This window comes from Theropithecus gelada, chromosome 16 (genome assembly GCF_003255815.1).
Source record: "Theropithecus gelada isolate Dixy chromosome 16, Tgel_1.0, whole genome shotgun sequence".
NCBI classification, from domain to species: Eukaryota; Metazoa; Chordata; class Mammalia; order Primates; family Cercopithecidae; genus Theropithecus; species Theropithecus gelada.
The window spans coordinates 25,393,725-25,420,139 of record NC_037684.1 but is presented as its reverse complement, the minus strand read 5'-3'; the positions used below and the strand labels follow the sequence as shown (position 1 = coordinate 25,420,139).

At 35.7% G+C, this 26,415-nt stretch overlaps 1 protein-coding gene across 2 annotated transcripts in view; it reads right to left on the bottom strand.

The window, feature by feature from the left end:
- Positions 1 to 26,415, bottom strand: part of SKAP1 (src kinase associated phosphoprotein 1) — a 305,720-nt gene that overhangs the window by 201,458 nt on the left and 77,847 nt on the right. For both annotated transcript variants that reach the window (XM_025361855.1, XM_025361856.1), the window contains exon 4: positions 17,944 to 18,045. In XM_025361855.1, the coding sequence (XP_025217640.1) occupies positions 17,944 to 18,045 (102 nt within the window). The remainder of the gene's footprint in view (positions 1 to 17,943; positions 18,046 to 26,415) is intronic.

Genomic DNA, 26,415 nt, shown 5'->3' with positions numbered 1-26,415 from the left:
GGCTTCTCACATAAATTTATTTGAGGGCTCTCCTGCCTATTCACCTACCTTGCACCTCTGACCTTCTCCTCAGCCAGCCTATATCTGAGCCTTCCTTTCTACTCTCCCTTGCCCACCAAACTTCCATTCCATCTGTTTTTAAAGAAATTTCTTAAATACTATTTTCAGGTACTCTTGACTATTTAGTTAAGAAGTCATTTTTCTAGAGCTGTGGTCTTCAATTTGGTAGCCACTTGCTACATATGGCTATTTAAGGGTATATTTAAATTAACTAAAAAATTAAATTTTAAATAGTTTCTTAGTCTTCCAGCCACATTTCAAGTGCTCAGTAGTTATAAATGTTAGTGGCTGCTCCACTAGAAAATGCAAATATTATATATTATAGACCATTTGCATCACTACAGAAAGTTCTGTCGGACAGTGCTAGAGCCCATTTTTCTCTATAATAGTGGAAGACAGTGTGGTGTAGTAGGAAAGGTATGAATTTTGAAATTAGACGCCCTTTGTCTTTTCAATACTGGACTTAAAAGATAACTACAAGAAATTATACAAGTGCCTAGCACAGTGCCTGCCAGAATAGGTGCTCGATTCATGGTAGCCATTATTAATGTGCTACTGCTTTTTAAAGTAACTCTGGAGTCTCTGTTTTCCTTTTAGCAGGGCACACAAAAATCTGGAGGAGTAACAATCAACGTGACTGGGCATGGTGGCTCATGCCTGTAATCCCAGAACTTTGGGAGGCCAAGACGGAGGGATCACTTGAGGTCAGGAGTTCAAGACCAGCCTGGCCAATATGGTGAAACCCCGTCTCTACTAAAAAAATACAAAAATCAGCCAGGCGTGGTGGCAGTCACCTGTAATCTCAGCTACTTGGGAGGCTGAGGCAGGAGAGTCACTTGAACCTGGGAGGCGGAGGTTGCAGTAAGCTGAGATCAGGCCATTGCACTCCAGCCTGGGGGACAAGAGTGAGACTTTATCTAAAAAAAGCCAAAAAAACAAACAAACAAAAATCAACGTTACTACCTTTTCTGTGAGGCATACTAGAAATAATATGGGTTTTGGAACTACGGAGACTTGATCAAATCCTGCCTCTGCCCCCTTATTAGTGGAGAAACTCAGGCAGATTAATTTTCCTGATGCTTGAATTTCTTCATCTGTGATAAGGAAATAATAATACCTACAATGCACAGTAGTAATGATGATTAGAGGTAATGTGTGTAAAATACTATGTCTGGCACATGGTAGGCATTCAATAAATTTATTATAGAAAGCAGGTACTATTAATTCACCTTATAGAGTGCCATGTATTCAGCATAGTTATGTTCTAAGTAAGTGATTGTTGTTGTTGGTAATGAAGGCCAGGCTAATAAATCTTTTGCAGGATGGTGGTATTTATGCTTTTGTTTAAACACTTCTCCCTACACAGGGCTTTCTCTCGTACTCCTAGGATGCAGGTAAACTTAAGTTTTTCTCTATGGTATTATCAATTCCAGTTAATTATTTTTTTAGTTTTAAAAATTTTATATGAGAAGGAAAAAAATGAGTATTCACAATTAATCGGAAAGCCTTTAATTTACCATTATTTGGTAGTTTTTACTATTATGAAGACAGTTATGGAGCGGTATGTGGATTGGAACTGCAGATTGGCATAAAGGACTGCCACTATCACTGTCACCAACAAAGGTTGTGGCTTAAAATTTTGCCTGGACAGCAAGTCTAACATTTCTGCCATCAGAGCATAATCCAAAAGTCACAACTCAACAAAGAAAAACAAAAACCAAACAAACCACCGGAGGTTAAACGTATGCATGAGACATTGGAAGGCTGTGGGAAGGAGAAGGGAAGCATTCTGCAACCCCCCTCTTCATTCATGCTGCCAGAAGGGCAAATAAGAATTGTGTCCCTCTTGCTTCTGGCAGTTGGCACACCCTAAGTGACAGCACATTTCAAGAAGCTGTTCTATTTGCTTGAGTTGTCTCGTTCTTTCAACTGCTGTGGTGTTGTGGGTCCTGCTAAAATATCTTTGGGGGAGTGGGTGAAAAGTGGTGAATCACAAATTTAGTAGCCAGTTATTCCTCAGGGGGGAAAAAAACAACAAAGAGTGACCAAGTAACCAAGTAAAGAGAACTATGAGTTCAATAACCAGGATTATCCCATGGCAAGGATTCTGTTATCGTTGGGCATGATTCCTTTATCTCTCAGAGACAATCAACCTTCAGCCAGAGGAGTGTAACCTTAAAACCTCATAACTCAATTTAACATAGTGTTAAAGTTTGGGGGGATATTTATCAGTGCTGAGGCTGATACAATCAGTCTGAGGGACCCTCGAGCAAAGAGCAGTGGGTGAAGAACATGTCACCTCCGTGCACATTCGTTTCCTTGATGAACAAGGGGCTATTAGCTGCAGAGAAAGCATTATCTAGGTGAAGAATGATGCCAATTGTTTTAGCTACTTCTCTTGAAATTGTGGAATAGAACACAGAATCTTAGTGAGTTAAGGAGCAGTTTTTGTTAATATGATGTGGATTTTTTTTAAGTTTAATTTGGCAAAATATAGACACATATTCTTCGATAGTAACCAGGAACTAATTTGAAACATACATCTCTTTTAACCTCTGCTCTTACTTCATTAAATCAAAAAATTTAAAGATAATCACATAGGCTGGGCATGGTGGCTCACGCCTTAATCCCAGCACTTTGGAAGGCCAAGGCAGGCGGATCACCTCAGGTGGGGAGTTGGAGACCAGCCTGACCAACATGGACATATCCCGTCTCTACTAAAAATACAAAATCAGCCGGGCGTGGTGGCGCATGCCTGTAATCTCAGCTACTAGAAAGGCTGAGGCAGGAGAATTGCTTGAACCCGGGAGGCGGAGGTTGCAGTGAGCCAAGATCGCGCCATTGGCTCCATTCAGCCTGGCAACAAGAGCGAAACTCCGTCTCAAGGAAAAAAAAAAAAAAGATAATCATATAAGGCTTTAAAAAAAATCTAGTTTTCATGCAAAATACTAGCTTTCATGCAAAATTTAAGAAGAAAGGCCATATATGGCTTTTTTTAGTAATAAGCTAGTTAATAAAGCATCTAAGGAGGGAGGAAATATATTCATTGAACATGTGGCTTTTTAAAGAGCTAGGCACCATCTACAAAATTTAATTCTCAATAAATTATAAATTTTAATTGTGAATTTTTATACAAAATATTATTTCTAAACATATCTTGCTAATAAAATTTTGCCACTCTCTTCACATTATGTTGTAAATTAATCATTGTCCTTACTGATTCTAAGTAGAAATGTAACTTGTAATGCCTTTTTAAAAACTACCTCATGATTTTAGTTTGTTTTTTAAAAGTACTTTAAAAAAATAATTACATTCTTATTTTAAAATACATTTTCTTTAATTTTACCTTTCAGCATAGTTTATTATATTATTACAGCTTTAAATAACTGATAACATTTATACAAGAATAATCTTATTAACTGCTCTGTATGCAGGTTTTCAGATTTAAAATATAAAATTGTATTATTTTTGTTGAATAGGCTTACTTTTATAATTTCTTTTTACATGCTCTCTGGATAGGCTGGACGATGAACTGATAATTTAAGTTAACATCTTGGAAATCCAGGAACTTTCATATAACAAACTTATTAAAATATATTTCAGAAACTAAACTTTAGACGATAACATGAAATATCTGCTTTTATCATTTAAAAAATGACAAGCATATTTCATTTTAAAAGGATAGTAAAAGTTTCTTAATCAAAAACTTCTCAGGGATTTTTAACCACAAGGATTTACTGCAAACCTGCTGCATCTGCCAGGCCAGTAAAACTGCCAGCCTACCTCAGTCAATATCTCATATCAAGATGCCACGTTTTAAAAATCTTCCTGATGGGATAAATATTGTAGAATATATTCTTTACTAACTCTGCAGATACAGCTTTCATGGAGACATTTATGAGACATGAAAGAATTGAGGGAAAAATAAAACCTACACTGCTTTTTAGGGTTTTAAAAAAATTCTTTATTGGAATTTCAATAATTCATTTAGCAGAGTGTGCAAAAAATTTCATAGAAATCTTTTCTTAATTTTACACTTTTGCCGTATATTGAAAATCATACCCAGCATGGTCTTATATTACTTGGACTGAAAAATATAATATGTTAGAATTATTATGAGTGATAACGTGGGTAAGAGTTTAAAGAACATTATAAGTAAATCAGACAGAACTCAATTTTTGCCTATTCTAGATAGGAAAAGTAAACTTAAAGTTGCAAAACTTTTTACCCAGGTGGTGGCTTCTGCATTGCTAGACCAGGACCTCTGCAATGTTCTGTATAGTGATTCATACTGTAACAGCCATAATTTCAATATACAGTATCTCAACCTGTAACAATCATAAGCAAACTATGAAATGTGTCACAATTACTTACTCAACTGGCAGAATTTACCAAATCACCACTTGTACAATTTCAGCTATTTCCCTTAACTAACTTCTTAAAAACAGAAAGAAACAACAAAATGTAATAATGTAAGAAACAATGTAAGCATGTAAGAAGCAACAAAAATGCTGACAGAAGGCCAGCATTAGATAAAAATGTAAACACTCTGAAAGCTTATGATTTATGTGCCTTCACAAGTTAGTCCTCATTTATTTTTGCCAGATCTAGTTAGTGGAGTAGCCTAGCCTTCCTAACTGCACTGGAATTGATATGAACTTTTCCACCATTTGTCCTAAATTTCTTTGCATCTGATAGGCAAAGTCATTATTCTTTCATATACCTTTTTATCTGAATAGACAAAGCTGAGATATCTTATATTGCTGAAAAATGTTTTTCTGCTGGCAAGACAAGCTATATGTATTGCCTCTTAACACTGAATGAAATATATCTAACCAAATTAATATATTTAGAGTTAGGGAATTACATTACAATTTAAAATTGTAATGTATCCATGGAACAAATATGAAAGCAGTAAAAAGTTTTCCCTGTTTAGCTCCTTCTAATGTATCTCACCCCAAACAAATAGGGAATTTTAATGAATCCAAATTAGGGGGAAAACATTTAAAATACTAATACTATCAAATTTAAGTAAATTTGCTATTTTTGAGAAAGCAAACGTGCAAAAGATTCCACATGAAGAGCTCCTTGAATTGTCCTGATGTTTCCTAGGAAAATTAAGAAAGATATTTGCTTTACAGATGAAAGCATTTGCACACAGAGAGCAAGAAAGCAAAGAAGGTAGAAGGAAACTGCCTTACTTTCAGTTTCAATTATATGATAAAGAAAATAATCATATTTAAAATAAGATACTCAACAGGTACTCAGATGCAGTTTCCTAGGAAATCGCCTTCTATCCTACACTTTGACAACTATTCTGATACCCCAAGAGACCCTGACACCCTCTTATGGTTACACAGATTAAACTTCTGCAAATAATTTCTATATTATGCTGTTATCAACTTTAATATTCAAAAAGCTAGTCATTGTAATTTCTCTAATAGTGCTAACCGGAAGAGTACAAAATATTAAGCTAATTAATAAAATCTGTTTTAAAAATATTCTAGAATGAACCTTTTCCAAAGCCAAGTAAAGACAGATCCCTTCAGAGAGCTTTGTGAAAATATATCAATAACTTAAAAACAATAAAGAATGTATTTCCAAAAACAATCACAACTTTTTGGTGACCAAAGCAATTGAAATGTACATAGTAGTAAATAGCACAGGTATAACTAAAGGCCATCTTCTGCTTCTCTACTCAGATAAGAATGTTCCAGAGTTTTTATAAAAATCCACAATTTTATCTGTCTCATGAAAGCATGGCCTTTACATTTAAAAAAATCAGGCCCAGCAGGTATCTAAGAAATCTGACACAGATCAAGAGATCAAGGTAAGATTGCCTAACTTGATTGTAGTTAAATCTAAAAAATGTTATATCAAATTATTATTTTTAAAAAATGCATACAAATTAGATCATTCCTATGTAGATCCATAAATGTTTTGCTATTAAGAGGTTTGATCTGTAGGTTGGTTAAATTTTTTCTTCAGGTGCTCATAGGAATGTCAATACTAAAAATTAATATTAATAAATAGCTAAGATTAAAATCGTATTCACATATCTTAAGGGAGAGGCACATAGTTTAATAAAAGTAAATTGATTTCCTTATTTTAAAAAAATAATTATAATCTCTTAAAGTAGGGGAGAAAGAAGAAAAATTAGTCAAAATTACGAGCTTCCTAATTGATATTTGATTATTGCATATTCTCACTTATTTCACCTGCGACCAACTTGTTTTCATTTTGTTGTGGTATGTCTATATCATTCTTCTCTTACAATTCCTCAATGAGTATAATATTCAGTACTCCCTTTTGGGGAAAAAAGGACAATATTTAATATTAAAAAGCATGGTCTCAAATTTATTCCTAGAGTTCCCAGAATAACTAAATAGGACCCCATATTTTCATCAGAATGTGATTTGAGCATAAAACAGTCTACCTTAACCATTACTCAAGTTTCTGAATAGCCTAAAACAAAACAAAACAAACTTAGGGATAGTGTCTAATTTTAATCACTTTCTGCATTGCCATCTAAGACATATTAATAGCAACTTTTCATTGGTTCTTGTCTAGAGATCAACTATTTCAAGGCAGAAGGGTTACTTTTAGTAGTCTTCTAGAAAACAAACATAATTTTTTGCTACCTGTAAAAATTTATTCCATAGGCATTTCACATGAAGACATTTGCACACCAGTTCAGTGTCTTCTTCAGCTATTTGCCACTTACTTAGAACTTCAGTATCTGAAATGTGTCTACCATAGAAGGAATGCTACAATAATAAGCTGTAAAATTAATATGTTGTAGGAGACACAGGAGATCTGATTAAATACGTTAGAAATGCTAACCACATCCATTTGTAATTGGCAAAGGAAAAAAATACCTGTAAATTTGGTTTAAAATTCATATTTAACCCACTTCCTTTATCTGTTTAGGAATACAAACCCTCAAGATTATAGTTTTATTTATCCTCCCTTTAACTTGTGTAATAATAAGAATATATGAAATGATTGTAAGAAAGTAATATTTTTGAGGTTTTAAGGAATTAATAAAAGAACATGAATTTCTCATATCTGAGTATGTGTGTGTGTACGCACACATACATATAAGAGTTTTAATTTTTGAATTCGCTACGTAAGCTCACATGTTGAGAACTTACATATCTTAGCTTTCCTCTTCACTAAAGCAAAACAAAACAAAAATCCAGAAAAGCCCAAAAGTAGTATTTCCTTTTACCACGAGAGGGAGCTAGAGAATTCTGATCTCTTCCAAGGTCTATAAAACCCTCTTAACTGCTACTTTATAGACATTCAATTACAACAGGCCATAATACATTAAAGCATTAAAATACACATATATCCCAACATATGCCAAAGCAAGCACTACACTGGTGTGCTCTCCAGATGATCACCAATACCAACATCAAATAAACACTTAGGCATCTTCTAGTGGTTTATATGAGATTTTACTCTTGAGCACTCCCCTCCCCATAGGGCAGCTCTCTTCGTTAGGTGATCCCCTTGGAATGGGAAATATCAAGCAGTGTGATAAAATATCTAAGCACTGGAAGTATGACAGGGGCAGAGTGAGGTAAGGATTAAGAGAACTGAAATTTATGTAGTTTGGAAAAGTGAAGACTCTGGGGATAAATGTTCAGTCTTTAATACTTTCTAAAGGTAACAATATAAATGAATTAGGGGAATTATTCAGTCTCAGAAGATGGTATAGAAAAGAGCAATGGCCTGAAACTAAGAAAGGAAAAGTTTAGGTTAGACATGAAGAATAAATTAGGAATAATAGTTGGGCGGGAAAGATGTCCAGCAAAGGGAGGACCCAAAGCATAATAACTATATTTGATAATTAATTAAATGAGATATTAGTAAGAATGATGTGAATTCATTAGAAGGGCTAGATTAGATAACTCAAAGTAATTTTTTTCCCTAAGCTCCGACAATCTCTAGGTTCAACTGTATTCTTGGGCATTCACAAATGTCTTTCACTGATGATAATGATCACTTGTAGAGAGAAGAGCTAGTAATTCTAGTTAACCCTATGTTTTGTTGATTAAAATAAAATCTGGGGTATTATAATGAGACAACATAATAAAATTAACCAAGACAACAGTGTCTATCTTTCAGAGTATTCTGTGAAAATATACTATACCATATAAGGTATATTTTAACAAAATGGGTCAGCAAATTGGAAAAGGCTTCTATAAGTGAAAACTTCCCATAAAGGAACAATTCCCCTCTAAATCCCAATCTTTTACAAGCCAGAGAATCTATTCCGTATAATCTTTCTTTCCTGCTAGACCAGTGTACCTGGACTTAAGCTACTTAGGGCCCAACATAAAAAAGGCTGTCACTCAAAGTTAGAAAGACAGCCTAGAGCAGAAGTATAATATAGTTTGTGAATTCAACAATCTTTCCCTAGTACGCCATAATATTCCAGATTAAGACGTGGTTCAGCGTTGTATTAAACAGTGTTATTAACATTTCTTTTTTACTTGAAAAGTCAGACTTCTATGTTAGACCAAAAGAAATTACGACTAGTAGAAAAACAAAAACGATCAAAGCAGGAAGAGTTGAATATATATATTACGTATAAACACAAACATACTTGGCCCAAAAGAGTTATTTTATGCTTAAATGAAATTCTTTCTGATTAAAGTAAATATGAGATTTTGAGGTAAAAATGGTCAGTGACTTTGGAGCTTGAGGAAGGATAGTCTGGTGATTAAAATTATACCTCAGAATTCAGACCTCTAGAACTTTAGCGCTTATTGTCTTAGGAAAGATAGCCAAACTTGGGGTCATTCAATGTTCATCTATAAAGCAGATGCTACATTTATTATAATGCAGTACAGATTCTAAGAACAAGGTAAGAAAATATGTTGTATAAGATTTTCTCATCAACAGCATCCAAAGATATATAATTCCTCCCCACCTCTGACTGATTCATATATCAATCAGATAGATATATAAAAGATCTTTGATAATCATATACAAGAACTTTCACATTACCATTAAATTTGTTGACTAGTTTAGAATTTGGAGAGAAACAAAAGAATATTCAAGGCATAATGAAAAAGCTTACTCTCTTCTGTCAAGTCACTCATTTAAAAATCAACTATTTGCACTTAAAAATGGTCACTGTTATTTTGCCATTTACTGAGTAGAAACTCAATTTTCAAAGAATGGACTTTTGCTCATACTCCGCTCTGGAAAAGATTTCTAAAAACACTTTGGCAAAAACCTAGGTCAAATATTATTTTAACTTTCTTCCAAGCTACTGCAAGTCCAACCAATTAGGTTTTTCTGCAAACTCTGTCCCCAGTCATCAACACTGGATTATGTACCATATGCTTAGTTGTGAAGGTACCCGAATCGTCTCTCTTCAACTAGATTATTTGCTCGCTAAGGAATCACATATTATTCCTTTTTTGTATCCTCTACACAGCATCCAAACTCATGATTGAATAAGGACATTCAATATTGGTATTCAATAACTAACTCTTCATTAGTAGTATATTAAAATCTATAACATGGACAAAAAGGCCAAAAAAGATAATTAATTAGTTTTGTGTCAAATCAATTCAGGGGCTTAATGCATGTTATTCATAACTATAATTGTTGGCATTTATGGAGCCTTTTTGAAATTCTTTATAAACTATACCACTCCCAAATCATCCTAGGAAAATAATAAGAATGTATATAGGCAAGAGAGACACATGTGTCTGAAGAACTTGACCGAAACTTGCAAGAAATCACCTAGGAGCCAGGATCAGGCCTTCTACAAACCTCTGTGGAGGCAGCATTGAAAAGCATACTGAGATCATGCAGGTGAGGGAATGCATGCAGTGTAAGCCAGGAGAGGTCACTCTCAGAGAGGTGGTCTTGGGTATGATACTGGCTCTATCACTTGTTGGTTGTAGGATGGAGACACTTAATATCTTCCTTCCTTCCTTTCTTCCTCCCTTCCTTCCTTCCTTCTTTCTTCATTTGGTTTCTCTCTCTCTCTCTCTCTTTCTTTCTTTTCAGATGGAGTTTCACTCTTGTCGCCCAGGCTGGAGTGCAGTGGTGCAATCTTGGCTCATTGCAACCTCTGCCTCCCAGGTTCAAGCAATTTTCCTGCCTCAGCCTCCCGAGTAGCTGGGATTACAGGCACCTGCCACCATGCCAAGCTAATTTTTTAATATTTTTAGTAGAGATGGAGTTTCATCATGTTGGCCATGCTGGTCTCAAACTCCTGACCTCAAGTGATCCACTCACCTTGGCCTCTCAAAGTTCTGGGATTACAGGCGTGAGCCACCACACCTGATGACTTAGCATCTTTAAAATTTAGTTTTCTCTTTGTTAAAACAGAGACTAGATTAGGTGATTGCCAAGTCTCTTCCAGCTCTTAAATTCCATGATTTTACATAGAATTTAACCCAAATATATGGGTTAAATTCGCAAGCAGTTTGTTTTAGTGAAAGAAGCATTATGGAAGATGTCCAGCTATCAACACACGTGAGAGCACTTTACTGGGTACTGGATGAAAAGTCAGAGTTTAAACACACAACAACAGCCCAACATGCTGGGCTGAAAATGAAAAACGGGTCATTCATAGACAGATAATTGTTATTTTTTTTAATTCTTCACAAAAACATGTATAATCCTTGGTAACCATTTGTTTAAGTAATATAAATTACTGTCAACTTGGAAGCCCAGTTCGTCATCTTCATCTGTGATTTATACCAGACTATATAAACGACATGATGTCTTAGATCTAATAAGACATTTATCTTCATGAAGGAAGCCACTGTGATCCTGAGTGACAGTTTACTTACCCTTATCACAGTAAACTCAACACTGAGTCCTTAATTTCTCTCAATGATCTGAAATCTGATGGACTCACCTAAAGCCAACACAAACTTGTTCAGAAATCCGCCAGGTTCATGAAAGTGTGTGTTCTACTGTTGAATTCATTCTTTGGCTCCAAAAACACAAACATGGATATAAGTTTTTATGTTCTTCCACAGTATGTGCCTCTAAACACACATACATAACTTCCATTAGCTTTGACAGGAGCCATGTGCCTTTATTAAAGAAAAATATACCTTCTAGCTAACAACAAAGATCAAAGGAGTTGTCTGAAGAATAAAAAGAAAATGAGAAAAATGCTTGCTTGAATATATATATGTATGCATATATGTTTATTTACAGACTTATTTATGGAAAGAGACTATATTGAGTCATTTTCATTATCTTCATATCACAGAATAAAAAGGAACTAAAAACTCCAAATATGTTCGCATAGCTTACATAGTTTTAAAAAAATACACATGAAGAAAGTTAACAAGCCTAACCCCATCAGTGAGAAGGAAGCAAATGGCTTGCTGTTTTTAAGCCATTAATTTTTTCAATCTACTAGGGTCCTATTGGTGCTAGAATACTATGTATTATTGGTGCTAGGGTACCCAGTGACTGAACCTACATAGGTTTCTAACACTCCAAGTAAAGTAGCCCTAAATTACGCACATTTTACTCCAAAGTTGCCAGCAAGATTCCATCCAAGATTTATCCTGATCAATGAGGTCATTTACCTCTAATCCCTGCATCATTAATTCATATACCTCAGTAAACACTGTAAGAAGCTCAGGTTATTTACTCTGTGAAACAATATAATTTATACACTAAAATCAGGCCTTACCCCTGACTCACAACAATAGGGATCTCAAACTGGCTTACAAACATTTTTTATACTCACTGAGTATAAAGTCTATCAGTGGCCAGGCGCGGTGGCCCACGCCTGTAATCCCTGCACTTTGGGAGGCCAAGGTGGGTGGATCACGAGGTCAGGAGTTCAAGACCAGCCTGACCAACATGGTGAAACCCTGTCTTTACTAAAAATACAAAAATTAGCTGGGCGTGTGGTGGGTGCCTGTAATCTCAGCTACTCAGGAGGCTGAGGCAAGAGAATCACTTGAATCTGGGAGATGGAGGTTGCAGTGGGCCGAGATCACACCACTGCACTCTAGCCTGGGTGACACAGTGAGACTCCATCTCAAAAAAAAAAAAGCAAAAAATTAGCTGGGCGTGGTGGTGGGCACCTGTAGTCCCAGCTACTTAGGAGGCTGAGGCAGGAGAATCACTTGAACCCAGGAGGTGGAGATTGCAGTAAGCCAAGGTCATGCCACTGCACTCCAGCCTGGGCAACAGAGCTAGACTCCGTCTCAAATAAATAAATAAATAAATAAATAAATAAATAAATAAAATAAAGTCTATTGGGGATGCTCTCATAGGTTTAGAGGCGAAACTAAATAAGTGGAAGTTCTAGGAATAGGATTTCAGTTCATTAAGAGGGGGTCTTTTTAATCAATTAGAGCTCTTTATAAGTACCTAATAATATGACCCTGAAAACAAAACAAAACAAAACACGGAAAAAAATGAATACATCTACAATTGTAATTGGAGATTTTACACAGTCCTCTCAGGAGAGAAAAGAAAATCTAGGAATATAAAATACTTAAAGAGTATTATTTATAAAAATAAAAAGAATAAGAGTGTAATCAATAAATATTTCTAGAGCACACATAGCGCATAAGCAAAACCTGATCATTACAGCTACAAAGGAAGTCTCAACAAAGTCCAAAGAATCAAAATAATATACACTGTGCTCTTAGATTATAATGTAATAAAATCAGAAGTCACTAATAAAAGAGTAGGTTTTAAAATTCTTGAAACTACAACAAAACAAACTAAAATAAAAATAGAACAAAAACACAAAAAATGCTTCTAAATAACACATAAGTTAAAAAGGATATCATAAAGGAAATGATAAAACACTTAGAATAATTATGAATGAAGTTTTGTGGGATACAGTAAAAGCATTTAGAGGATAATTTTTAGCTGTGAATACATTTATTTTAAAAATCAATATTATATTCAGTGAAAAAAGCAATAAGGAAAATGAGTTGGAAAGTTCATAAGAGTAGATGTCTACAGAGGACAAACATCCACTTCAGCAGAACTCTTCAAAAACAACGACTTTGAAATCTGTTGGAACTCTAGTCCCTCACATGGGTTAGATGTGTCATCCTTGGTTAAGTCAATTAATTCCTCTAAGCCTGATTATTTTACCTGCAAAATGGGTAACAGTGTCTTCCTCTCTGAGCCGGATTGAGAATTAAATGAGATAACCCATGGAAAGCACTTAGTAAAGCATAGTAAACACTCAATAAATGGTTCCTATTACTAGATGACTTTATCATCCCTTCCAATTCCCAGATTTCATGATACTAACTTTGGCACCATGAAATTTAAGACAAACTTGAACTCCAGCTACAATAATATAATCAATAAATTAAACCTTCATTTTAATTTCAGAATACTAAAATAGTTTTGTTTAAAATACATTCATATCTAATGCTTTCTCCCCACTATTATAAAAATAAAACCCACAATTATCAATAAAAGCTAGTCTATTATTAGTCATAATCTTAAATCCAAAATTCACTTGTATTTTAGAACTAAAATGAAAACAGAGAAATGTCTTAAAAGTGCTAAAAATAGCACTGTAAAAAATTGCTTACTTTTATTTCCAGAATATTCTCTATATTTTTAAATGTACTTTTCAGAAATGGCATGGAGTTGAAAATAGCTACCATTGGTACTTTAACATGTTTGCAATTTCTTTTAAATCAACAAGTATATAATAAAATCAATCAACAACAGGCTCTTCAGTTATTCATTACTACTCTTTTCCAATGATAGTTACAGGTCTTTCCTTTTCCACTTGTTTCTCATTTGGCTGAAGAATAAGAATCTTCTCTAACATTCAACATCCTGATGCACAAAGAAGCTCTAAAATATTCTCACTTCTATCCAGATTTAATTGTTCAATATCCATTCACCCCATTAATTAGAATGTAATCATATATAACAAATAATATATTATCATAGATTTTAGGTTTCTTCTAAAATAATTTTATTTTTTCTCTTTCTTCCAGAAGGAGTCACTATACCCTGCTTATAGAATGATCACTTTCCCCAATCCACTTTTTAAAATAATGTATGTACACAGGGATTCTTCATTATACTAACAAAGTAAGTTTATAAATACATTAAAATCCACTGTGTATTTTGGACACTGAAAACAATCAGATCTTGAGCTTTGTAGCTGCCTGGCTCTTGTACTAAGTACTGTGGTCAATGTTTCCTACTATATTTTTTTCCTTCCATATGGTAAAAACTATGCTTTTAGTTTAGAAATCTAAATGTTATTACTCGTTAGCAAGTTTTCGTTCCCGATGGTGGGGCTGTGCTCTTGTGGGTGTCTCTCTCTGCCTTCAAATTGTGAGCATTTACAAAGGAAAAGGAGAAAGAATTGTAATTAGGTGGCAACATACTCTCATTTTTATGCATGAGTTAGCCTGTAACCTTGGTTTTCATTTTTTGCTGTGTACCTGGCCAGGTTTCTACATTCTTCTAGAACTCTTTGTAGTTTTCACAAAGTCATGACCTAAACACGATACGTACCATGGTTATTGCCCCTCATCACTAAAGTTATGGGTGGATGGGCCAGACTGTGTATTCTTTTATAATGGCAAGTCTAGGATACTATTCTAGCTGATAGTGGAAGATAAAATATCTGAAATATTTTTACATTTTCTAATGAAGATAAAATTCCAAAAGGTTAAAATAACTGTCATTACAAAGAATGTCAAAGAGGAATACCTGAGAGGCCAAGGAGGGTGGATCACAAGGTCAGGAGGTCGAGACCATCCTGGCTAACATGGTGAAACCCTGTCTCTACTAAAAATGCAAAAAAATTAGCTGGGCGTGGTGGCAGACGCCTGTAGTCCCAGCTACTCAGGAGGCTGAGGCAGGAGAATGGTGTGAACCCGGGAGGTGGAGCTTGCAGTGAGCCGAAATCCTGCCACTGCACTCTAACCTGGGTGACAGAGCAAAACTCTGTCTCAAAAAATAATAATAATAAAAAATAAAACATAAAGATGAACATCTTTTCTTCATAAATAATTGACTTAGCTATCTATAAAGACACTAACTTTATATTTGTTTATTTGTCTACTTATTAATAGTTTTCCCAATGAGATAGTAAGCTCCATGAGGGCAGGGACTGTATCTGCTTTCTCACTGCATTTTTCACCTGCAGCTTAACACAGTGTCTTGGTGTTACCTAGGAATCTTTAAATAAATATTTGTTTTAAAAAATGAGTAAGTAGCATATCAAGTGTTACCATTCTCTATCATGGTAAAATCTAATTAAATAGGATATAGACATTGCTCAAAATTTTGACACCTTTATAACTTTCTCTTTAATTTCACAGGAAATATATGTATCTTTAATTTTCAGGGGATGAAAATGAACATTTATTGTGTCTGTTGTGCATTAGGCACTCAGGCACTGTACTAGATTCAATGCTTTGCAGAAACTCATATTTAAACAGTATCATATCATCTTACAATCAAGTTTTTAACACATAAATAGGTCTATTCCTACCTCTACCATTGACTATGTCACTTTGGGAATTCTTTTAATTTCATGCACAGAACTAAAAACAAAAATTTAGTAAGTAAGAATTTAATATTACTAATATAATTAACTCCTCTCTTGTGAGGAACTGTTATGGAACAAAGTTTTCCACTTTGGAGTTTTCCAGATTTACCTCTTTCAACACAAATGTTTTTCCTAAATTTCAACTATTTTAATGAAAATATTTTTAAGCATAGTATTTGTAACTGTATGGTCTCAGCCAAAATGTTTGGAGTATGAATCTATTTTTTTTGATATCTCAGATAAGGATAGTGGTAAGGATAGCAGAGTGGTTAAGACCAGAAGTTTTAGAACCAGACTATGTAGGCGGAAATTCTGGCACTACTGCTTACTAGCTGTGTGATTTTAGATAAGTTAACTTCCTTGAGTCTGTTTCCTTGTCTGTAAAATAAGCATAATCCTAATATCTACATTTTAGGGCAGTCTTGAGGATCAAATGACGACATATGCAGAGTGCTTACCATACAGATGATGCGAGGCAAATAGTAAGTGCTCAATAAATGCTGGCTAAAAAAGTTTTAATTTATTAAGGTACTGAGCACTTGGGTGAGCATGCACTTTTTCTATATCATAGAAAATGACCCCAAACTGCTATTAAAAAAAATTATTCTTATATAAATTTTCTTTATAGATTTTGTTATCTATATAAAGTTTTATTCTTCTGTTTCTTACCTTAATCTTATTTGTTAATTGATGCCTTTATAGTACCCCCTTCTTCTAATTTGAAGCTCTACTGTGGGCTGAGAAACCAAAACACTGTATTGGTTAGAAATGTGTAAGAAGATTCCTCAGCAAAGGGCCTCAGGGGTTCTTCGAAGAGCAAGGTACATAAGTCACATCTATTTCCACTTAGAGGCCTTTCTGGATTACTTATTGTGTTCTCAGTTGTGTTTGGGAAAGTTGGAAATACCAAATAAGTGACCTAAGGATTAATGAGGCACTATTGTTCTAATTCTGTCAAGCATTAGATTAATCAAAAACAAATGAAAGGTTGATTTCTTCCTGTTTTGCACTGTTAATTTTCTACAATTATTAATCAGCTACCAATGTAATTATTAAACTTTTAGTCCAAACAATGTTTTTAGTGTAATACCTGAATCAATACACAGATCCTATATTACAAACCCCATTTTAAAACTTGGGTATTACTAATTGTGCTATTATACAAAGCCCAAGCAAAATAAAATGTTTCTGTGTGATTCAACCCATAGTTCTTATGTGGAGGTTATCGAGTCAATGAAAGGGAAAAAACATGAATCGTCAAAAGGGCTAAATGAAATAACAATCAATGGATAAAGTAAAAAGAGAGTAAAACAGAAATTGTTAAGCTCATGAAATCAAAATAAAAAGAAATGGAAAGATTACAGACTAACAAAGAAAAGTAAGGAAAAATTTACCAACTTTATTCCCAATCCCTAAGTGAATAAAGTGTTTCCAATTTAATGTTCAGTTTAGTAGCACCTCTATTTTTTTAACCCTACTGGGAAGGCATGAGAGAGACTCTGATAAGAAAACCATGTGCATCCGTGATGATGAAACCTTCTGCTCAGGTGGCCACATGCCGGAAGAGGCACAGTGGATCCCCACACTTAGGAAATCTAGGCCTGAGCCAGAAACTGGCAGCTATCAGGCCAAAACATTTATATTTTATGTCTTATCTTAAAAATTCATATATATTTTGCATTTCACTCTGTTACATACTATGGAATTTTGAATATAAAAATAATGTTTCTAACAACTGAATTATTTAACTCCTCTCATTCCCAAATATTCAAGTAAAACTGATGCTCCAGGAAGATTCACACTGTGGTTCTTGTGGCTTTCCCTTCCACTTGAGCAATACCAATATAGTCAGGGGTATGTGAGAAGCACAGGTGAGATGGTATCTTATTATAACATGATGAGCTCAAGGGTCTCAAATGATCCACAGAAAACTAATAATCCAATAATCATTAAATAAAAGCTTCAATTCTCATGTAAATCAGTAAAGCTAAAAAATCCAAAAGAATGGTATAAACTAGGCCCTGAAATCTTAAAATGCCCTCTTAGCTTTTGAGCTACAGTTTTTATAAAAAGATCAATAATGATGTCTTCCTGTTCCAATATGGAATTAGTGTCTCCCTAAATACATTAACTTCAGAAGTATTGAATTACCAAGGAGGATCAGCACCACAATGAAACAAATAGTTGTTCTTTGCAAACTAGTGATTACCAGTAAAGAAAACCCACCAAAGGCTGCTGGATACAAAATGACAAAAGGCAAAGATGTCAGGACAAAAGATAATAAAGTATGGTAGTCACCCAAAATCCAGAAGGATAACACTCACCCTCATCCTGATAATCTGACAAAAACTGTGCGTCGGATGTGAGGGACAGGCCAAGAGTCCCACTGTGATTATCATCAGAGCTGTCCTGTCCAAAGTCTCCTCCTGAGGGACAAAAAAGAGAGAAAATAAGGTCAACCTTTGGACATCCTTATAAAAGGATACATCCTTGGTATGGTACTGGAAGAGATCTATGTATGATCATAAAAAAAAAAGAGATTATCTTTTACTCGATGATGAACATGGCCACTATCCATTAACATATGAGAAACAGTTAAACAAGTTCAAGAACCAACTTACCTGGATGAAAAATTTTCCACTCAAGTACCTCTGTCACTAAAACTTAGGAACTGTTAGCTTAGAGTGGGAATACCTCTTGCCACCAGAAAGAAATTTATCTATCATACTTAAAATAAAAACATAGCTATATAAATTTATATTCAGCCAGGCATGGTGGGTCACGCCTGTAATCCCAGCACTTTGGGAGGCCCAGGCAGGTGGATCACCTGAGGTCAGGAGTTCAAGATCAGCCTGGCCAATATGGTGAAACCCCGTCTCCTTTTCTCAAAAATTAGCAGGGCGTGGTGGTGGGCGCCTGTAATCCCAGCTACTCAGGAGGCTAGGGCAGGAGAATCGCTTGAACCCGGGAGGTGGAGGTTGCAGTGAGCCGAGATTGTACCATTGCACTCCAGCCTGGGTGACAAGAGCAAGACTCCATCTAAAAAAAGAAAAAAATTAAATTTATATTAATATATACTATGTCTCCCTGCATGACTCTATTTCAAGTGAAATAGGACTGACGCAAAGGTTTAACCTTCTATACATGATATAATATAGCAAGCTCAATAGTCTTTCTCTGAAAAGCAAGAGAGGTATAAAAATAGAGAGAACCTAGACTTTGCTGGACTGTATTCCTATTTGTTCTACAACACTAACAAAGTTTTTTCTTTGTAATTCTAGTTTACAGCCTAGGCAACTGACCTCTTAGGAATTCTAAAAGCCCTAAGAAGATAATATTTGTTCTGTAAAATGGCTTTGATAAAAGGTAATGTATATACAATACTGAATTATGCAATTAATGCTAATCTCTTTTGTGTGTTTTCAATATACATTGGATTGTATTCTGTAGAAATGGCCAATGTTATTTTGATACTTTAAAAGGTTCAGACAGAAGATGTTAGCTCATTCAGAAACCGGAAGAAAAGGCTCTGTATTGCAAATGACTTTGCTTAAAATCCCCCAAATAGAGGTACAGTCTGCTGACAAAAGGATACCGACAGCTGCTTATTTCATTTCACAAACATGAAAATAGGATTTTCAACTGAATTTAATATTATCTCAAATACTAATTTCCAAAGGAAATCACCAATGCTAATCTCAGTAAATACTGTAGAGTTTTGGCCTTGGATTTCAACTAGGGAGCTGTGAAACCAAACAACCTACATAGAATCTGTATTGCCTCACTTTAAAGGTTTATTTCCTACAATTAAACTAGAAAACTAGGGAGGTTATAAAATGATAAAAAGAGAATGGCTGTAGCCTTCTCTTTCCATAAATTAGATGATCATATCTAGACTCTTCTTCAAATACTGTATGGTAGGTAGATGTCCATAACTGAGTTGAACACCTACAAATATAGGACTTTAGAAATAAACTATAAAGTTTATTATGGAAAAGATAAATAAAAATTGTAGAAAACTCACACAATAGTCATTGGCCAAAGCCAGAAGAGTTACTCTCCTTTATTAGTTTACTTATCAGGATACAAAGTTTATAGCTATGCTTACAGCATCACTGTGTAATTTCCATAATAACCAGAAAAATTCTCAAATACTGGACTGAGGATTAAAATGCTCAAATTTTACATCATTGGAAGTCCACTAAAATTATATTACCAACACAATCTAAATGGACTGCCTGGCTAGTAACCTGAAAGTGAGCTGCAAGGTTAAATGGAATTTTTATTTTAAGCCAAATAAAAATCCTTAAAAATAAAAAAAAGTACTGGAATTGCCAAGCAAAATTTAACTTTTGTAGTATATACTGAACATTATTTATAAACTAGTTTTCTGCTTAGTTCAAAAATGTGGCAAATCTACCATTAAAGAAAAAGAACCTAGCCAAGCCAGTAGCTCACGCCTGTAATCCCAGCACTTTGGGAGGCCAAGGCAGGTGGATGATTTGAGCCTAGGAGTTCGAGACCAGCCTGGACAACATGATGAAACTCTGTCTCTACAAAAAGTAGAAAAATTAGCCAGGCATGGTGGCTTGTGCCTGTGGTCCCAGCTACTTGAGAGGCTGAGATGGGAGGATTGTTTGAGCCAAGGAGGTAAAAGCTACAGTGAGACATGACTATGCCACTGCACTCCAACCTAGACAACAGAGTGAGCCCTGTCTCTAAAAAAAAAAAAAAAAAAAAGAAAAGAAAACAAAAAAGAAAAAAGTACATGTTCGCATTCTAAGCTTTTTTAAAAAACATGCATATCAGGAAGGGCTTTTTTTTTTTTTTTTTTTTTTAGTGAACTTTTTATTTTGGAATAATTTTAGATTTATGTAAGTGTTGCAAAGATAGTACAGAGTTCCTACACACCCTTCCCCCAGTTTCTCCCAATGTCAACTTCTTACATAATTGAGGTCTATCTGCCAAAACCAATAAATTAACATTGGTATATTGCTATTAACTAAACTACAGACTCTGTTTGGATTTCACAAGTTTTCCATTAATGTCCTTTTTCTGCTGTAGGATCCAATCCAGGGTATCACATTGCCTTCACAGCCTCAGTTTTTAAAGTCTTACCCAAAACACCTGCCTGGGTTTGGCACTTGCTTTCCTAACTTCAGATGGAAAAGTCACTTCCACATGATTCCTATGGTTTCTGAGTATAGTCACCCAAGGTGTGCTTTCAACAGCCACCCCTGGTGTCAAACACGAGACAGTTCCTCTGTAAAGTACCCAACGACAAAGATATACAACTCAATGCAGCAAAACAGAGCCTAGGTCAGTAGTACAAATGGTTGTGGTGCACGAACATTTAGAAATAAGCTTTACACCCAAGTGCAATTAGTTCCTGATGATGGAGATGTTATTATAAGTGTTCTTAGTGTCATATCAAGTGACCCAGTTCCCTTGGGCACACACAGAAACAAGGCTATAGCACCATATAAATAGACACTCCCGTGTAATTGAAATGATTACAACTACTGAGGATGCATGGGTGAAAAGTTTTATAGAAGAACAGCAATTACTGTGGTCATTTTGGATTTGTTTAAGTTTAAGAACATCATTTTTCTTTAAAACATAACCGTACGTGTTCTCTGGATTTGTCTATAGCTCTGACAATTGCAGTTCCAAATGGCCACAACTGTAGTCCAGTGGGATCAGACATAAATGATCACAAACTATAGTGACAGACATTTCCACTCAGCAGCTCTACAATTAGGGCTTAGAACTCCATCTGCTTAGAGTGGCTTTCTCACAAGCAAGACCCTTTGCCACTGGAGACACACTTTCCCTCTGCAACTCCAGCAGAATCAATATATTTCTATACTGATATATATTTTAACACACCATATCTCCATTAATCACATCCATTACCTTCAGTCCTTTCTCTTTGTATTTCTAAACAAGATCTGGTGCAACTATATCAAGGGTTCACCTGCTATTAGCAGGTAATTTGCTCCTATAGCCTAAGTGTCATAAGAATCGGGCATTAGATACACTCCTTGGCATATTCAATGGCAGGTCCTCCACCAAGTACGTGCTGAGGGGCCCATAAGCGGGATGATTTCTCTATTCTTCTTTTCCGAGAGTCAAACTCAATTTCATTCATGCTCTACAGAGTGATAAGTTGGGAATTTCTGAGGGTTGGAGCAGAAAGATAAAGCAGCTTTGTGTCAGGTGTAAGGTAATTATTTCCTAGGGTTTCTGTGCTATTTGTTTTTATTCCCTGTGTTTTCATTAACAGTTAATGAGCTTCCCCCTTAATTCTGAAACAATAGGCTTGGCCACTAGAAGTTGGCTTTTTCTGCCACAGATTCAACCAGCTGTTGCTGCTCCATAAACTTTATGGAGAAGTGAATTAAACTGCTAAAACTTTCATTTACTAATTCAATTCCAAATAAAACAGGGAGAAAAATGAACCATGATGATGTTCCCCTTGTAACTATTTTAGTTCACAGCAAATCCGTTTAGTCCTGAATTTGCAGGTACTATTTTGAGACAAAAACAGGCCATAATGACAATTTTACCAGATAAATGAGAAAGAAATGAAAAAAGACAGAAAATGATTTAAGCATTAAAAAAAGTGGGAAAATTGGCCGGGCGCGGTGGCTCAAGCCTGTAATCCTAGCACTTTGGGAGGCCGAGACGGGCGGATCACGAGGTCAGGAGATCGAGACCATCCTGGCTAACACGGTGAAACCCCGTCTCTACTAAAAAATACAAAAAACTAGCCGGGCGAGGTGGCGGGCGCCTGTAGTCCCAGCTACTCGGGAGGCTGAGGCAGGAGAATGGCGTAAACCCGGGAGGCGGAGCTTGCAGTGAGCTGAGATCCGGCCACTGCACTCCAGTCTGGGCGACAGAGCGAGACTCCGTCTCAAAAAAAAAAAAAAAGTGGGAAAATAACAAATAACAGAGAAAACATATAAGTTTGCTTATTCAATATGTAAAGGCTCGATTTTTTATGTTAGTCTACGTCATCATCTTTTATTTCTCTTCAAATTAATTGTGAGCTATATTATAAAAACTCTACTCATATTTGCAACCAACTGTTTATATGGCGCGGTTAAAAACTAGGGTTTGCAGCCGGGCGTCGTGGCTCATGCCTGTAATCCTAGCACTTTGGGAGGCCGAGGCAGGCAGATCACCTGAGTTCAGGGTTTGAGACCAGCCTGACCAACACGGAAAACCCTGTCTCTACTAAAAATACAAAAAATTAGCTGGGAGTGGTGGCACATGCCTGTAATCCCAGCTACTCGGGAGGCTGAGGCAGGAGAATCGCTTGAACCCGGGAGGCAGAGGTTGCGGTGAGCCGAAATTGTGCCATTGCACTCCAGCCTGGGCAACAAGAGCGAAACTCCATCTCAAAAAAAAAGAATGACAACAACAAAAAACACTAGGGTTTGCTATTACTTCACCAAGTATCTCTGGATTATATAAGGAAATTGAGATTAATTTAAAATTGAAAAACTTAAAATTATTGTTGTTGTTGGAAGGGAACACATGACTTCCTATTCTATTTAATATTTAAGATCCTGTAAGAAATACAGCTCCCTCCTTAAACTAATAAATTCTCACTAAAATGCTATAAATGAGGCTCCCTGATCCAAGTCCAGTTAGTTTTCATGCTTGATAGCATTAATACTGCCAGATTTTCATGGGCCAATTTAATAGTAATGCAGCTCCCAAAGCTGAACTATAGTAAGATTAGCAAAACTGCAACTTATTGTTCCTTATCATAACCATTCAACTAAGTTATTGAATCTAATACCAACTAAATAAATATGTTGGGTACAGATGTGACCATACATGAAATGTTACTCACATGTAAATATATTATAGAGCACATTTGCTGCACCAAAACTAAAATTCTGTCAGCACCTCCATTATAAATTACATACCATTTTGCACATATTCATGCATTAGAAAATGTACTACATTTTCCAGAGAACATCCTAGAGGCTTCACCAATTTCTAAATATCCATTTGGATCTGCGTGGTTAGTTCTTGTGATTAATCCATGTATAGTGAAGGTCTCAAATTCCTCTCTGTTCTATACAGTCAGACTTTCTGCCTATCTCTCTCTCTCTCTCTCTTTTTTTCCCCCTTACTAATCTATCTATAACTCAGTGTATAAATATTCCTTTTTCCCCCCAAGGCCCTGGCAGTGAGTGTAATGGTACTGAATGTCATTAAGTCTACAGAACAAATGACAGGTCAGGTAAAGAAAGTTTCCATTTATCATTCTTTTAAAAAGTTGCTCCAACTGGATCTTGAATGTACAAGAAGTAAATTGAGCCTAAGACTACAGGTTTTAGCTTAGGATACTGTTTGCTAATTATGTAATCATGCTAAGAATAACAGCCTTCTTAAGAACCTTTAGAGATAACATTTGAGGAGAGTGGCACAGTCTAAATAATCACAAATGGAACCAAATTGATTAGACACTCTTAGTATAATCACTATAACAACACCTGTGAATCCAACAACTGAAAGGGCAGCATAGCTTAATGATATTCTCAGAATGAAGTACATCTGTCAGTGGTGGATTGGACAGGAAAATGTCAGTGGGAGCTAATTGAAAAGTTCTTTTTTTTTCTTTTTTCCCTCAAGAAAATGGTCCTTTGTAATGCAGTTTTTAATTTTGACCAGTAGGGTGAGCTGTAGTGTGTAGCATCATCCTAGTCAAAAAAAAAAAAAAAAAGAAAAAAGAAAAGAAAAAGAAACAAGAGAGAGAAAAAAGTAGCCACTGTGTGAACCTTTCTTCTCCTCTCCCACCCTCTAAGAAAATGTTGAGATTTTTAACCCTTCTTAGGTTTCACATAAAGGCATAACTCCCGGATGTTAACAAACTGGAGGGCTGGCAGCAACAAATATAAACCAGATAATTGTATATATGACAACCCACACTTTATAAAGCAAATTACAGCCTGTCAGCAATCATTCCAGCTTCACACTAACACATTTCATCTACCACTGGTATTGTTCAACTGGTACTAAAATGGAACCTGATGAGTGGGAATATTTTCAACAGTAATGAGATTTTGACATAATTCAAAATATATAAACTTGATATTTGGTAGTATATGGATAAATATATTGTTTTTTGTTTTTGTTTTTGTTTTTGTTTTTTTGAGACGGAGTCTCGCTCTGTCGCCCAGGCTGGAGTGCAGTGGCCGGATCTCAGCTCACTGCAAGCTCTGCCTCCCGGGTTTACGCCATCCTCCTGCCTCAGCCTCCCGAGTAGCTGGGACTACAGGCGCTCGCCATCTCGCCCGGCTAGTTTTTTGTATTTTTTAGTAGAGACGGGGTTTCACCGTGTTAGCCAGGATGGTCTCGATCTCCTGACCTCGTGATCCGCCCGTCTCGGCCTCCCAAAGTGCTGGGATTACAGGCTTGAGCCACCGCGCCCGGCCTGGATAAATATATTGTTAAATGAATGCATTTATCATATGGTGACCAGGCAATCATAATCTGGAATTATTGGCTCATAGTTCTGTTTTGTTTGGTTTGTTTGTTTTCTGTATTCTCAGTCCTTAATTCTTATTACAAAGCTATCCAACTGAATTTTCAGTATCTTTTGACACATAGGAGAAAGTTAACTATAATAAAAATAATTATATAATAGCTAGCTAAACTCCTACTGGGTACTAGCTCTGGGTCAAGGCTCTTTTGGACTATCTCATTTAATCCTCAAAACAATCCTGAGATGTATTATTAACTCAAAGATGAAGATAAAGAAATTGAGACACAAAGATGAAATAACTTACCCAAAGTCATATAAGTGACTTATAAGTGGCAGGGCCAGGCTTTTAGCCCAACTTGTCTGATTACTAAGCTCTTGTTCTAATCCACTGAACTATGTAGCCTGAAAATCTGCATGTTTAATAAATCATGATCATTACTCAAAGGTAAAGCATACTGAATGACAGCCAGTGAGTTAACTTTATGGTATATGCTATCAATTAGTATTTTAACTTCAGTAAAGTAAATTTATAAATTAGGATTATTAGTGATAATAGCAGTAGTCACATTAGGTATGGAGAGTAGAACTGACAGACAAAACCAAATGTGTTCAATGATTTGGTCAAGAAAGAAGTGGTCCAATTCATAGTTGAAATTTGTTATCAAGTAATGTAGTAATTCTTTCAAAATATCACTTTCTGGTATGAATTTCATGCTTGCAAAATTTAGAACAGCCACCTTAGGCTTAGTGAAATTAATACACTGAATTTTTTCCAGCACCTTCTGTTTGATTCTGTTGGATACTTAAATATAGCATTGACCTGGTCTGGTTAAAGAATGTGTTTCCTTTCTGGCACCAACACGCTTTAAGTCTCAGAGCAGAAAAATCCTCTGAAAAATATATAATGTCACATAAATGTAGCAATTTTATTTCTATTGGTTCATCTTGCTCTCTTGTCCACCTTTCCTTTCTCCCAAACAAGTTGTAGTAGACCTTAGCACTCGTTTACAATCCTGATGCATTTTAGGGTCCATTATGCCCCAACTGATAAGCCAACACTACTTAAGAAACTTCTTGAGAGAAACTATAAGGCTAGTTGGATTCTAATATCTTCCATTAAAGAAGAATGAGATGGCTGGGTGCGGTGACTCACGCCTATAACTGCAGCACTTTGGGAGGCCAAGGTGGGTGGATCACCTGAGGTCAGGAGTTCAAGACTAGCCTGGCCAACATGGCAAAACCACATTTCTACTAAAAATACAAAAATTGGCTGGGCGTGGTGGCGAGTGCC